This window comes from Micropterus dolomieu, unplaced genomic scaffold, assembly GCF_021292245.1.
Source record: "Micropterus dolomieu isolate WLL.071019.BEF.003 ecotype Adirondacks unplaced genomic scaffold, ASM2129224v1 contig_4922, whole genome shotgun sequence".
In the NCBI taxonomy this organism is placed as follows: domain Eukaryota; kingdom Metazoa; phylum Chordata; class Actinopteri; order Centrarchiformes; family Centrarchidae; genus Micropterus; species Micropterus dolomieu.
In genome coordinates this window covers 1-15,258 of record NW_025733911.1, presented here as the reverse complement: position 1 = coordinate 15,258, position 15,258 = coordinate 1, and the positions used below count along the sequence as shown (strand labels likewise).

At 41.8% G+C, this 15,258-nt stretch overlaps 1 protein-coding gene across 3 annotated transcripts; it reads left to right on the top strand.

Annotated features, from left to right (window-relative positions):
* The first annotated feature begins 69 nt into the window (after window positions 1-69).
* Window positions 70-4,650, top strand: LOC123964716 (bifunctional epoxide hydrolase 2-like). 3 transcript variants are annotated; one of them, XM_046041526.1, is made up of 6 exons: window positions 70-306; window positions 1,467-1,545; window positions 1,687-1,849; window positions 1,945-2,135; window positions 2,216-2,338; window positions 4,363-4,650. In XM_046041526.1, exons 1-6 carry the CDS (start codon window positions 203-205, stop codon window positions 4,633-4,635), a joined length of 933 nt encoding a protein of 310 aa, XP_045897482.1. In that variant the 5' UTR covers window positions 70-202; the 3' UTR covers window positions 4,636-4,650. The 3 variants fall into 3 exon arrangements, with proteins under 3 accessions (XP_045897482.1, XP_045897483.1, XP_045897484.1); XM_046041528.1 differs by having other exon boundaries at window positions 225-306; window positions 1,467-1,525; window positions 1,609-1,849; XM_046041527.1 differs by lacking the exon at window positions 1,467-1,545 and having other exon boundaries at window positions 79-306; window positions 1,609-1,849.
* The last annotated feature ends 10,608 nt before the right edge of the window (window positions 4,651-15,258 follow it).

The window sequence follows — 15,258 nt, the reverse complement described above, 5'->3', positions numbered from 1 at the left end:
GAGAAGTTTCACTTTGACCCTTCTCCCAGTCGAGCCTGAACTTGCAGGATAAGTGGGCGGAGCTTCTGTTAGTCCGTGCAAAGGGCAAAGTTTCCCCTGTTGCGTGAGCAGAGCCTTCCTGCAGCAGCAGCAGAGAAAACACATTCCTGCTGGACGACAGAGACAGAAACATTAAAGCTCCTTTCACTCAGGCTCAGAGGAGATGGCTGAGAGGAAAGCCGTCTTGTTCAACTTCTGGGGAGTTGCTGTCTCTTCCAGCCCTCGTGATGTTTTCCGCAGGTTGGAGGAGTTGCATCACCTGCCTGGGTAAGACAACATCTCTGCACTGTAAAAAATTACGCAATATGACTCGGTGTTTTAGGTAAAATGCGGTGCATCCTGCGTTACAATCTCTAAAACCTGTTAAATAATCTGTCCAAGCAGGAAAGAAATGTGCCTGGAGTGTGTCGGTGTGGCAGAGGTTTGATGAATCTTATTAAAAGAAGAACACTGCTGTTACTCTGTAACACATTGTGCAACTGCAAACAAGATCAGACAGCAGGTTCTACATGGCCAAAAGTAAATGGACAGCTGAACCCCCATGATTAATAGGTCCCTGCCAAAGATGAATCAGTCACATTGTTTTTGTGTTACAGGGATCACAGTTCACTTATTTTAAGCTCTGCCTTCTGTCTTAAATGGTTAAATATGTAGCACCATTCACATCTACCAAACTAGTAACAGTCACCAGCTTCCTTCTGGACTTTAACAGTTCAGTCCTCAGTAATGCTGTAAAACTTCCCCCTGATGGCTCATAAAAAATGTGGGAGTAAATTTCTTTTTGGCAGCTTCCATCCATTTTAATTTGAGATGTACATCTGCAACAGTACTGTAGAATCTGGTTTACACAGATGGCTGCAAAGTTGTTAATAATTGTTAATCTGCTCCATAAATTTAATGTTCTATCCTTTAATCAAGCAAACAGTTTCTTTCTGGAGCTGCTTTGTGCACGGGGGCGCTGCCATGTAGAAACAGGAAAGGGACACAGAGTTGAAGGAGCACTATTGACCCGGACGTCCACATGTGGAAGACACTGAAACCCCAAATGAAAGCTGCTTTAGATAAAAGTGTCTGCGAATGAAGATGAGAGTAAGTAAAATACTCACTGTCCATTTACTTTTGGCCATATACTGTATCAGCTGTGCCACCCAATCAGGTGCAGGCTCAGCCTTCACTATATTTGCAGACTGAACTAGATGCAGATTATAAGTGTGCAGCGCTGGTGAAGACACAGTGTGTGTGAGCTGAGTCTCCTGTGGTTTCATTACTCCACACAAACAGCACTCGAACTCTGATCTGTGGCATCTGTCACATGTTTAACCTCCTTTAAAGCCACCAGACAGACTCGTGTTAATGTTACTGACTCATTCACGTGGACTCGCTTCTTTTCACGTCTTTCATCTTGTTTGTCTCTCTGTGGTTCTCAGTGGTTTTCTGTCCGCCGTGGCGTCCCGAAGGGACAGCGCCATGAGCCGGGCGGAGAGAGGTGAGGTGACCCTGTCTCAGGTGGGTGAGGTCAAAATCATCTCTTGATTTATTTGATGTCTTCTGTCCTCGCTGTTACTGAAGGTGACTGAACATGGAGGTGAAGAAGAGTCCTTGGATGGGCCCTTTACTGCCTCCTCCATCCTCTGTGTGTGTGTGTAGATGATCGCAGCCTTTGAGGCGGAGTGTGTGAAGGAGGCCCAGGTCAGGGGTGTGACTCTGCCGTCCGATTGGTCAGTCAGAGGCCTGCTGGAGGAGCTCAGGGAGGCGATGATGGACGTCCAACCAGCCGTGCTGAAGGCAGCCGCCGGTCTGCGTCACCGTGGTAACTATGCATCAACACATCTGCACGGGAAACACACACAGCTGTGGCGCCCGATGACATCACCAAAGGCCGATTCTACGCCTCCATCCCATCAGGGTTACTGACGGCCGTGCTGGCCAATCACTGGCTAGATGACAGCGCGGCTGGAGACGGTCCAGCCCGCCTTCTGTCTCTGCTGGGCGGCCATTTTGACCAGGTCCTCCAGTCCTGCCGCTCGGGTCACAGGGTCCCCGAGTCCTCCGCGTTCAGCTCTGCTCTGCGGCACCTGGGAGTGACATCGCAGCAGGTCGAGGACACGCCCACACACACACACGAGTGTAAATCCTGGTCCGGGACAGCGCGCTCAGCCTGTCGGTCTGATTTCAGGCTCTGTGGTTGGACGCAGATGAGGAAGGTGTGAAGGCAGCAGAGGGAGCGGGGATGAAGGCCGTCTTGGTGGAAAATCTGGCCGACGCTCTGGACAAACTGGCCGACTTCACTGGAGTTCAGGTGTGACCCGGAACTATTTGATCTTATACTGTCAGAGAAACAAAAAGCTAAAGAAAACGTGATCTAGGAGTGTGTTTTATTCATCTAGTGTGTCAAGCTTATTACTTCAATATATTCCTTGTAAATCTCATGGATAGGCGTTAGGCTGCTGTATGAATGAGCACTTTGGAGATTTAGTGATAGTAATTATAATTATATATATTGCTGGTCTGGTTGTAAACTCAGGAAAGATTGTGAAAATGGACAGATTTAGCCGAAGTAGTGGCTTAATTGAATATTGACAACATATTTCTGTGTTTTTTGGTTTGAATTTGTTTGTGGCTCCATGGGGCTTTATAGAACCATGATAGAGAAAGATCAAGAGGTGAATTTGTGCGTTATACTTTGTCAATTAGAGCAAACCAGACAGCCTTCTGTGTTTCAGAACTGCGCTGTTTTTTTAACAATCGCCCACTAGAGGGCTGCAGCGCTGCAATAACCAGCCTTGTTAAAATGAGCAAAATGACACAAAAAAAGATTAGTTCATTTTAATGAACGAGATTTGGTGACTCGAGTCTTTCAAAAGAGTGAAATTTCCCATCACTAGCTTGCTAATTGTCCTGTGGGTTTCTGAGCTTGGTTGTGTTGTGTCATTTTAATGCATTTTTAATTTAGGTTTGTGACAGGCGTAATGTAACTTGTTGAATAGGTTTCTGTCTCTCTCTCTCCCCGGCTGTGTCGGCCTTTGTTTACAACACCTGGTTTAAGCAAGACACAAGTGTTTTGTGGAGCCATGCTGTTGAAATGTTTAAAAAAAACACATTAGTAGCAGGAAAGACCTGCCTATTGTAGGTGTACTGGTATAGCCTTTCTTTTGAAATAATTGGTGCCCCACCAATTTTTTACAGATAAAATTGCCACTGTTTCTACCTTATACTTTACGACAAAGAGCCCAAAGTTTCTGAAGAGTGACTTGTTTGCTGCTCTGATGTAAGTCTATTTTAAATACAGAATAATGTGTGCACATCCTCCTGTGGGTAAGTGCTGGAAAAAATTGTTGAAATAACCCCTTGTAAACAGCTGGAATTAACTCCTTATATGATCTGCAGTAATTATGAATCCCACTAGGCCAGAGGCGCCTGTCACTCAAAGCGGCCACCCCCCTAATAATGCAGAACTTTAAGGCTTAATATAATTAAACAGGTGAGTTTTATAAAAAAAATTCACCCCCTCACAGTTGTCACGAAGGACAAAATTAGCAATATACACTAAAACCATCTTGTGTACCAGGCTGTAAACATGTTTTATTCTGCTGTAAAGTTGGGCTTTTTAACATGGTGGTTAATAGAGATTGACTCCCTTTTGGAGCCAGCCTCAAGTGGCCACTCGATGAATTGCAGTTTCAGCTACTTCCTATGTGTCCTCACCGATGAAATGAGATGGGTGTGGCTGCTGCCTGGAGCCTCTCGTCTCATGCCCTCCCAGACTTGTGCCTTCCGCCGGTTTCTACATTTCAAAATAAAAGCTTGCATCTTGTTCCCTATTTCAACCTCGTTCTTTGGTGTTTTTGAACTGATAAATTAAGACTGTCGTGCTAATGATAATGCTATTCCAGTGTTTCAAGTGTCAAAATGGAAATCGCGAATTATGTGTGTGTTACACACTCTTGTACAGTAGATGGCGGTATGCACCTAAGCGTTGTTTGCAATCCGGTCTCAATCAAGAGAAGAAACAGAAACATTTGATGAAACCTGCGACACTTTAAACTGCTACAGCGTTTCAATTAAATGTTTGTTAGCGAATATTAGCTCAACACTAACTTGTTACCTATAGCAATTTATGATAACAGACTTTAGTGGTTTCTTTCTTTGATTTTACCTAAGGAATACATCAGTGTCTTTAAAAAAAAAAATGTGTATGGCACTGCTTACTGTGCTGAGCATGCTTGTTGCTAACAAAAAAGACTGTCTGAAACAAAAAAAATCTAAACACTGTATGACAGCAATCAAGAGTATGATTTTGTTCTGTTTTTCTTAAAAACACAGGGTACGTTGGAAGAGGTGAGCTGCAGTGGATATCTTCTGAAGATCCCCACCCTGGATCACCCTGCAGCAATTTCCGCCAATATGAAGGAGGACAGTGATAATGAAGAACAAAATAATAAACACGTTATACTCTCTCCAAAACTCGTTTTTATTTATATACTCTATATCGTTTCCACACTTAATGGGGAAATCGCTGCAAATACAATTGCTTATTCTATTCTATTGTGTGCGTGTGTGTGTGTGTGTCGTTTAGTTGGCACATACACAGGATAAGCAGCAGAGATTTTATTTAGTACTTTATCGATTCGCATGATTGCTGTAACTATTTAGTTCAAAAACACCAAAGTAAGAGGAAGACAGAACGAACCAGATGTGAGTTTTTATTTTGAAGTGTAGAAACTAGCGGAAGGCACCACGCAGGAGGGCATGAGACGGGAGAATCCAGGCTGCAGCCATACAGTCTTGGATGAAACTGGAAGTCTGACGCTTGGTCTCAGCTCTGTTGCTCTTTTAAAGATGTTTAAAAACATTTGTCCTCCAGAAGGGATTCAAAGCCACACTGAGCCGCTCACATGTTTCACTTCTCAGCTGGTCCTCCTCCAGTGGCCTGCACTACGAAGGGAGTTCAACCTACTCAGAGTTAACTCGGGGTTATCAGGCAAACTCAGGGTCACAAACTCTGACCGCCGACACTGGAGTTAAACGGTACTACGACGGTGGATCAGATGTTGGTTACTTCAGTTGGTGTTAACTTAATTGGAGATTGTGCGCGTTCGCAGAAGAATTGATGTTTCATAATATGACACTCGGAAATTCCGACTTCACATGTAAATGGAAAGCACCATTTGACATGTTAATGGCTATATCTAATATCGTGGTGGCCAACAAAGCCAGGGAGGCTTGTTGGCATCACATTGAATAAATATGGAGTAAATTTGTAGCCTAATTATCTTCACAGTGTTTGTATTGTAGATTAGATCTCTATTAGGTATTTTATGGGCTCTTCTTTTATGTGTAATATGATTAAGTTGTAAAGGTACAACTGCACATAAAGTCCATTGTAATAGAAAAAAAGGAGCCAGTGGAGAGGGGGAATATTCTGAGATAGAATTTAACTTCCAAGATCAATCCAAAAAACTTGAATATTCTGACATTACAGTCACACATTCATGAGAGAAACTTCACTTTGCAAGGTTGCAACATCATACACACACACGTCTGCTGTGTATTCTGCATGCCGTGGGAAATTATATTAGACTTCACAATTTAGCAGTGAGAAAATGGGTGAGTTTAGCCCACAATCACTATCATGCACCTTTGAGACTTTGCCGTGGATTGGGTGTATTCAGAAGAAAACACCAAAGTTTAATTTCAGGGAATTTCCGATTTTTCTTCTTGTAAACATCTAGGAAATCCTGGCTCCATATTCTTTGGACACGTTAAATAGTCAATTATAACCTACAGATGTTGGGCTACATCTAAGAAACTGTCCCGTTACTTTATGTAGGGCCATTATGTAGTTTCCAGCGGCCACTAGCGGTGCGGTTCTAAGATTGCAAACAGGTGTGTGCTCGTACGCGTAGCATAATCTGAAACACAACCGCTTTCAGACAGAAATCCTGCAATAAACGCAGGAACACCAGCATGCAGGCTGTAGCTTTTCACTCAGACATGTTCAGGCTCTGTTACTTCAAGGTTCCCGTCTCAGAGGCAGATCAACTCCGGCACAGTACTTTTCATTCAGCGCAGCGAGACACCGGCATATTGGCACAGTACTCCTGAAAAAAGGCAGAGTGACAGCGGCTATAGACAGACAGGGAGAACAGACAGAGCTGGAACTAATCCATGCTCGTTACACGATCACGGTACATTTACTGCATTTAACTGACGTGCTACATTGTTAGCTCGCCCGCTGCTGTCAGTAACTATCTTTACTCTCTGTGAATCTATCACTGGAGGCTCAGCAATGTCAACACAGCTACATATATTGGAAGATAATGAAACGGGTGGTGAGCTGGACTGAATATTATAAGATTGTGTCACACTTTGTAACAGTTAGACCGCAGTAAGTAACTTTACTGTAACTAGTGATAGTGGATGGCTCTTCCTCTGTGTTGTTGTGACCGTTTTGTTGCAGTGTTGTATATTATGTGGGTCACGTTAGTTACAGCAACTGAGAGGTGGAGAAGCTGTGTACCTGGATATCGGTAAAACCACAATAAACCTACATGGAACGTTACAAAGCAGCAGGTCCGAGCTACCGTAGCGTTAGCTGGCTGCTCCTGGCTACATTACTATAGGCTAACGTTAGTAAACAAATCGCTCCACATTTTCTTTTTACATTACATCCATTCTTGTAGGCTAAATCAACAGTGGTGCACAGGATAGTAACATGGGTCGCGTTAGTTGGTGAACTAATGTGGAAAGCTAACGTTATCTAACTTTGCACCGGATAACATTAGCAACTGCTCGAGTTAACGTGACTTTCTGTGTTTCTCCAGCTTTACTAATGCTCACTTTGTTCTTACTCGACATCATCTGAACCTGTTTGTTCTGATGGGCTTCAGCACATAAACCTATATTGTTGTTTTGTATCTTTACGTGGAGCCTGTGTTTTGCTGTGAGACGGTCGTTTTATGGTGTTAGTGGACTGCATGTCGTTAGCTGCCGTGTTGTCGCTGTAGTCTCAGAGAGTACAGCTAACTTAATGCCCAGAGCACCCACTCAGCTAAAACGGCAATTATGGGGGCATATACATAAAGAGTGTCTTTGTGCCTCTTAACAGACACAAAATGCAATTAAAATGTCTGTCCAACATGAACAGGGCCCTTACATGACAATAAGATGCGTTTAGCAACTTAGCCATTGTTTAAATTAACCTAAATAGTGTTTTGTTTTAGACGGCTAGCTGTAGTCTCGCGCTGAAGTCCCGTGGGAACTCAGTTGTTGCCGGAAAAAGGTAAGTTCTTGTATTTTCGCATTCTGTTGCCACAACTTGGAACGGCACAAACGCGAACCATTTCTTCTTCACTTGTGAGCAACTCCGATCTTCACTCTTCACACACTACGCTCCTCCCACCTGCAGTGTATTTACCTTTTTAAAACACATTGTACATGATATCCAGCTAAACTAGTTTTGTGTGACTGTGGTAACTTAAGTTTATGGTCACACAGCATACACTATAATAGACTTTAGACCGCTGATGTTATATTGGAAATATAGACTGTTATCTAGATATTTGTAAATTAAAACTGGACTCACAAATGCCTATTTGAAAGTTGTAAAGATATTCACAAATGTGGTTCATTTATTTGTAAACTACTAAATATATTCACAGATATTTTTATTATTTGTGGAATTTGTTTGTATATTTGTATGAAGATATTTTGTGAATATCTTCCAAACATTTGTCCCTTTCAAACAGGCATTTGTGAGTCCCGCCTGTATGCACACAGAGTTTTGAAATAAACTTCCCGCCGATAGAAAGAAAATCGATTTGTGACATTAGGCTGCTTTCGGTGACCATGTGATGATTGATGCCTGCTGACGTCCGCTGATGACGTCATTTCCACCTTTCAAAGTAAAACGGCCTCCGAAATGCCAGAATGTGCCAGCTTGTTGCTATTGCGACAATATCAGCTGCTGTTTCAACAAATGAATGCAGACTGAAAATCAACTGCGTTATTGTGTCGGGAGAGGGAGCGATTCAAATAATCAGAGAGTTAGAAATAGTATAATTATATAATATAACAATGTATTATGCTATGAGCACAGGGAAAGTCCGCTAGCCGCTAGGCTAATGTCAGCAGTTTGAAAATGCCACAGGCTGTATATGATGGTGTTTAGCAAAAAGCAAACCATGACTATGAGCCGAATGTTGGCGTGAGCTATGTTTGATGTGTGTTAGTGGACTGTACTGAATTTGCATTTAACCATATACTTTTTTTCCTAGTATGGCCAAAAGCCGAGTGGAAATCGGTGGTAGTTCCTGTCCTGTGGTCAACACCAGCATCAAGAAGTGGACAAAAAGAAGTATGCTCATGCTCATACTTTTCAGTTGGCCAACATTTCTAAAAATCCTTTTTTTGTATTGGTCTTAAGTAATATTCTAATTTTCTGAGATCCTGATTTTGGGGTTTTCATTAGTTGTCAGTTATAATCATCAAAATTAAATGAAATAAACATTTGAAATATATCAGTCTGTGTGTAATGAATGAATATAATATCCAAGTTTCACTTTTTGAATGGAATTACTGAAATAATTCAACTTTTTGATGATATTCTAATGACCAGCACCTGTATTCCTCCCCTGGTCAGCTCCAGCTGTGTGAGCCCGGCACATGAAAAACTATCATGTAGCAGTCACTGGCACAGTCACAATTGCTCTTCACTCTCCTCGTTTACTCCTCTCACGGAAAACGAAGTATGAGAACTACTGACCCATAGCCGTCCCACTACATGCCCGCTGGACCCGATTCCTACGAATCTCCTCCAAGCCATATCTCCTACCTCGGTCCCGGCAATCATTCATGTGATAAATACTTCTCTGGCTTCAGGAACCTTCCCGACCACTTTCAAAAGGGCTCGGGTTACACCCTTGCTTAAAAAGCCCTACCTTGACCCAACTCAAGTTGAGAACTATCGACCAGTGTCTCTTCTACCTTTTTTATCCAAAACTATTGAACGGGCAGTATTCAAACAGGTCTCAGAATTCCTCTCAGGGAATGACCTCCTAGATCCATATCAGTCTGGTTTTAAGAGTGCCCACTCTACTGAAACGGCTTTTCTGTCTGTAACAGAAGCCCTAAGGTCAGCTAAAGCTGCAGCCCAATCCTCAGTTCTTATCCTGCTTGACCTATCAGCTGCCTTTGACACAGTCAACCACAGGATCCTGCTATCCGCTCTCTCAGCGATGGGCATCTCGAGTAAAGCACTCCTGTGGTTCGAATCCTACCTCTCGGGGCGTTCCTACAATGTTTTGTGGCAAGGACAATTATCCTCCTTCCAGTGCCTCTCCACAGGGGGGCCCCAATGCTCAGTGCTAGGGCCCCTTCTCTTGTCTATTTACACCACCTCACTGGGGCCGATCATTCGCTCGCACGGCTTCTCTTACCACTGCTACGCAGACGACACGCCACTCTACCTATCCTTCCCGCCAGGTGATCCCACCGTCTCGGCGCTTGTGGTGTATAACATATGTGCATTTGACCATTACAGTTTAACATAATGCTCTGCAGCTGGTGAGAGGAACAGTGAACTCTTAAGGGGAAGTAATGATTGATGGGTGTGCAAAGAGTGAACCCTCCTATGAAATTTGACCTCTGACCCAGTGGTAGGGGGAGTAGAGATTAGTGTCTATGAAGGGACTTTGCCCTTATATGGTATTTAGCAGAGACCTAAACATGTCCTATATAAGCTGTGTTCGATGTACAGAGAGACAGAGTGGTCATCGGGCTGGGTCACTCTCCAAGCTGCTGCAGAGCTTGTAATTGATGCTGAATTCTTTGATGTAATAAACTTTTATAATCAAGAACAGTGTCAAGCGGATTTCTTCTCAACACATCATCGCAGCATTATCGTTCGGACACCACACGCTGATCACGGACTGTCTCTCCGACATACCTGCATGGATGAAGGCTCGCCACCTTCAACTAAACCTCTCTAAGACTGAACTCTTGGTCATTTCAGCCAAGCAATCTATCTACCATAACATCAAACTACAAATTGGCTGCTCAACCATCTCTCCAAGGTGGTGAGAAACTTTGGTGTCATGACTGATGACCAGCTGTCCTTTTCAGACCATGTTGCTGCTGTCTCTCGGTCATGCCGCTTTGCTCTATACAACATCAGAAAAATCAGGCCCTACCTCACTCAATATGCCTCCCTGCTTCTGGTACAGGCTAACATCTAACATGCACTTCCTGTGCTGTTCTTCTATCCCCTACAATGAACTTGTATTGATTGCACTTTTTGTTAACTCTAACTTCTTTCCCTAGGTATTTACCCCATTAATGTGATATATGCCATTAGCGCTTACTAGCATTTATTGCTGCTTTTATTAATGTGGATTCTCAGTTTTAGATCTTGTGCTGTATTTTATGCTCTCTTAGTGATTGTATGTTGTTCCTCAAATGTAAGTCGCTTTGGATAAAAGTGTCTGGCAAATGAGTAAATGTAAATGTCTTTCCATCAGCGGAAAGTTTGTTTGTGTGTGGAAAAACTGGGATCGACAAATAAAGACTGGACTCACAAATGCCTATTTGAAAGTTGTAAATGTTAGCAAGATATTCACAAATGTGATTCATTTATTTGTAAACTATTAAATATATTCACAGATATTTTTATTATTTGTGGAATTTGTTTGTGTATTTGCAGATCTGTTTTCTATTTGCAAAATATTTTTGTGAGTTTACAAGTCTTCATTTTGTGTTTGTGCAAAGTGTTTTATATTTACAGATTACACATACACAGATCTGTTCACACAAATAATATTGAAACATAAATACTCCCATATAACACCTATCCACCTTTCGTAGTATGGGTTAATCAGGAAGTTACAGCCGACATCATGAAGTTACCTTGATAAGCCAGTTACCTCGCTTTGTAGTTCAGGCCACAGGTCTGCTGCTTGTTTTTTGTGACCTTTAACCTCCCAAACATATGTTAATGTTATTGAGCTGTATATGGACAAGTTAAAATGTCACCTCCGCTTCTAAAAGTTTTACAGCTTCTTGTTGACATATTTGAGGTGTGTGTGAGGAGTGTGATGTTTGAAGCAGCAGTTCTCTGTATTTGTGTCTCATTGAGCTTCCCTGCTGTTTGATGGTTTTGTTTCAGCTTCTGACACAACAATAAGAAAAGTAAAGAGAGCCATTCTGAAACCCTAAGTGGGCGGAGCCGGTCGTCGTCATCTTGGCAGCGTGTCACTCCTGGATAACCAAAAATGGGAAGACAACAACAGTTTTATTTACAACAACACTTAAAATACATATTTACCTGTTAGTGACATTATACTACACAAGGTTTAATATGCTTCAGCATTTTTTTATACATACATGTGGTTATGTTAATTTGCAACACCAGATTTTGACCTTGAATCATTATTACTTTATACATCTTAAACGAAGAATTTGAAGCAAATCAATTAACCCTTTCACATCACTATAATGTTAGTTATGAGTTTTTTTTTTGGATGTGACTTGGTTACTGTAAAACTTAATTTAATAGCTGAGTCCCAAATAGCCGCCTCCCTCGTTTCCTGGCCTGGTGTGGGAACGCATTTTGACAAATACACGCAGGTCCCCGTTAAACGCCTGTCTGGTTTTTATAGAAGTTCTTTGGATGTATAAAACCTCTTAAACCCCGCGGGGTCGCCTGCTTTATTTGCTTCTAAGCTGCTTAGATTGTTAATACAAATATTAATGTTTAAACGTATGATCAATATGTCAGTATGAACATGCTACACATACTTATATCGGTTATCGGTTCTCCACAATTCATTAAACGGAAACAACGAGCCCCAAAGTCTAATTCTTATAGATTTACCGGTGTAACCTGCATGGTACAACAGATGAAAAGGAAAAAGAAAGTGTGGTCTCCCGTTAGCGCTCGTTAAGTCGGAATGTGTCCGTTCCTGATTATTTACATTCCTTTAGTCTGAAAGGGTCCACCGATCACAAGAATCAAAACAGCTTTTCATAAAAATCAATCCAAGATGTGAATCCTGTCATGTGAAGTCCATCGCTCTGTCTGCTAACTTCTGCCACACTCATCCTGCTCCCTGCTGCTGTTCTCGTTACCTTGTTGCCTTCAAAATAAAAGCGCACAAGCTGTCTGTTAGAGCTAGATCAAATGAATGACGTGTGTTTGATATTATTGGATAATTTTTTATACAAGTAATATTCTGTTTGAAATAAACTATTTCATAGTACCCTATTTCAGTTTTGTGCGAGAGGAATTAAAGACCTGTCCCATATGGACGCCTGTCCCAAATATAGGCAGGGTCAATTCAGTGAGTTTAGCAAATAAAAGCCCGGGCTATTAATCAAAGTTTTACAATATGTGACTTGTCATAAACTTCATTAGCTGGCGGTAGATTCCTTGGTTATATTTGATGGTAGCTGTTTAGCTCGTAAAACGTCACCTATGACTGTTATTGCCGCTTTATAGTATTACCAGATTACTGTAAGTAATTCCCTACACCGCTATTTTGAGTAACATTGCTGCTGTCTGCAGTGCTGTGTGAGATTATTTACTTGAATATGACTGTTGAGAGAGAAAGGTACTTGGATATTTTTCACAAGCTTTCTTTCAGTGATCAGTTCTTGTTCATGATGCCTCCACATCTCCTACATACAGCTTAAACTGTTAGTCTTGGCTACTGGACATTTGACAGCTGATTTTACATTGCCTGTCTTAAAAGGACAACACAAAAAAAAAGAAAAAGAGTGCAATAGGATGATGGAAGTTTCCCTTATGGTGACTGCTTTTTGGGGGTATGGATGGGCCACTGGGGGTTAGAGAGAAGTTAACACATGATGCGCATTCACATATGGGATCTGACAGGAGAACAGAGAAGTCTAATAATAAATGATTAAAGCTACATTAGTTTGTTTAGTCAAGACACTGTCAGACTAATTAATCATAACCAAAGTTGGGTCATTCCTGTTATGCAGCAACATTTTGAAAAAAAATTTCATGTTTTTTTTTAGAAAGAAAAGTGACGTGTTTAACTCTCTGGAAAACATATTGGCCAATCTCAGGAAGTCAAATAATAATAATTATAGGTGGATTATTTAGACATGGACTGTGAAGGTATTCCAGCCTGTTAGGGATATACATCACAACATTATACAATGCACACCAATAATGTAAATGTTTAACAATATTAAGATTTTCTCAGATATTCGGTGTCCCTTATTCCATCATATTACTTTGTTGTTCTTCAAATAATAACAAATATATTTTTAAAACCCATTTTCCAGCAAAATTGGTAAATTATAACTGAATATTGCACAAAAATAAGTGTGTTGTTTATTCTCTTCATCTCTGCAAATTGTAATGATTTTTGTCTTTTCCTCCTCTGTTTTTAGCATGCTGTGATCACCTCTAGAATACAGTCAGGATAGGGACCTGTTCACTGAATAGTTCTATTGAAGTTGTCCCTAGGTGTTACCATAACCCTTCCTGCTCCCACTAGGGAGTAGACATAGCTTCTCACAAGATTATGAAATTGATCAGTAAATGAGGTTTGGCCCTGAACTAGTGTAAGCAGTGTGGTGGAGACTTACCCAAGACAAGAGAGGAGGAATAATGAAACAGCAGACTTTCTCTCTGTGTCCTGATTAGGGCAATCAGGGAACTTTATTGAATACTCTTGACGTAATACAAAGTAACACAGTCTTACAACAAAGCTTGAGAACATTTCACAGTGTGTCCTTCCAAATTCCCGATATGTTCTCGGTGTATCACAAGTGAGTCTCTGTATTATCTCAAGAGAGTAAGCAGATAATCTAAATTCTAACTATTCTATTCAATTCAATTTTATTTATATAGCGCCAAATCACAACAACAGTTATCTCACAGCGCTTTTCATAAAAGAGCAGGTCTAGACCGTACTCTGTGATGATATTTACAGAAGCCCAACAGTTCCCACCAAGAGCAGCACTAGGCGACAGAGGCAAGGAAAAACTTCCTTTAAGAGGCAGAAACCTCGAGCAGAACCATGACTCAGGGTGGGCGGCTGAGAGAGAGAGAGAGAGAGAGAGAGATAGAGAGAGAGGGGAGGGAGGCAGCCTACACAATATCCACACAGAGGTACAGACAGTAAAGGTGATGTTGCTATAGACTAAATGAAAAATGGTACAGATATTTATAGTAGTGTTAATGATAATAATCGTAATGTTAATGATTATAATAACAATAATAATAATAGGACTAGTAACAATAGTCGTTGCAGCAGAGGGTGTCGAGCAGGAACACGGGGGGAGCAAGTGACCCGCAACCACAGATCCAGACTCCACAGCTCCAGAGCCAGAAAACCTGCAGGAAGTGATGTGAGGAGTGAGGAGGAGAGAGGAGAGGGACGAGAAAGCACAAGACTACCAGAAAGGGGAGAAGTTGTGTTAGTAACATGCAATAATGGGATGAGGTTGCATACAGAGGGAGAGAAAGTAGAGGAGAGAGGAGCTCAGTGCATCATGGGAAATCCCCCGGCAGTCTAGGCCTATAGCAGCATAACTAAAGGATGGTTCAGGACTCACCTGAGCCAGCCCTAACTATAAGCTTTATCAAAGAGGAAAGTCTTAAGCCTACTCTTAAATGTGGAGATGGTGTCTGCCTCCTGAACCCAAACTGGAACCTGGTTCCACAGGAGAGGAGCTTGATAGCTGAACGCTCTGGCTCCTAGTCTACTTTTGGAGACTCTAGGAACCACAGGTGCATTCTGGGAGTGCAGTGCTCTGGTGGGGTAGTAAGGTACTATGAACTCTTGAAGATAAGATGGTGCCTGACCATTAAGAGCTTTGTAGGTAAGAAGAATGATTTTAAATTCTATTCTGGATTTTACTGGAAGCCAATGGAGAGAAGCTAAGACAGGAGAAATATGATCTCTTTTCCTGGTTCCTGTCAGAACACGTGCTGCAGCATTCTGGATCAGCTGAAGAGTCTTAACGGACTTTTTCGAGCAGCCTGATAATAAGGAATTGCAGTAATCCAGCCTAGAAGTAACAAATGCATGGACTAGTTTTTCTGCATCATTTTTAGACAGGATGTTCCTGATTTTCGCAATATTACGTAGGTGGAAAAAGGCGGTCCTTGAAATTTGCTTAATGTGAGACTTAAACGACATGTCCTGATCAAAGATAACTCCAAGATTCCTCACAGTGGTGCTGGAG

Bases quoted from the DNA above. Each gene is read 5' to 3' on its own strand.
- LOC123964716 (XM_046041526.1), top strand. From the start codon at position 203: ATGGCTGAGAGGAAAGCCGTCTTGTTCAACTTCTGGGGAGTTGCTGTC. The intron at 1,546-1,686 runs GTGGGTGAGGTC...GTGTGTGTGTAG, and splicing joins GTGAGGTGACCCTGTCTCAG to ATGATCGCAGCCTTTGAGGC. The intron at 2,339-4,362 runs GTGTGACCCGGA...TTAAAAACACAG, and splicing joins CCGACTTCACTGGAGTTCAG to GGTACGTTGGAAGAGGTGAG.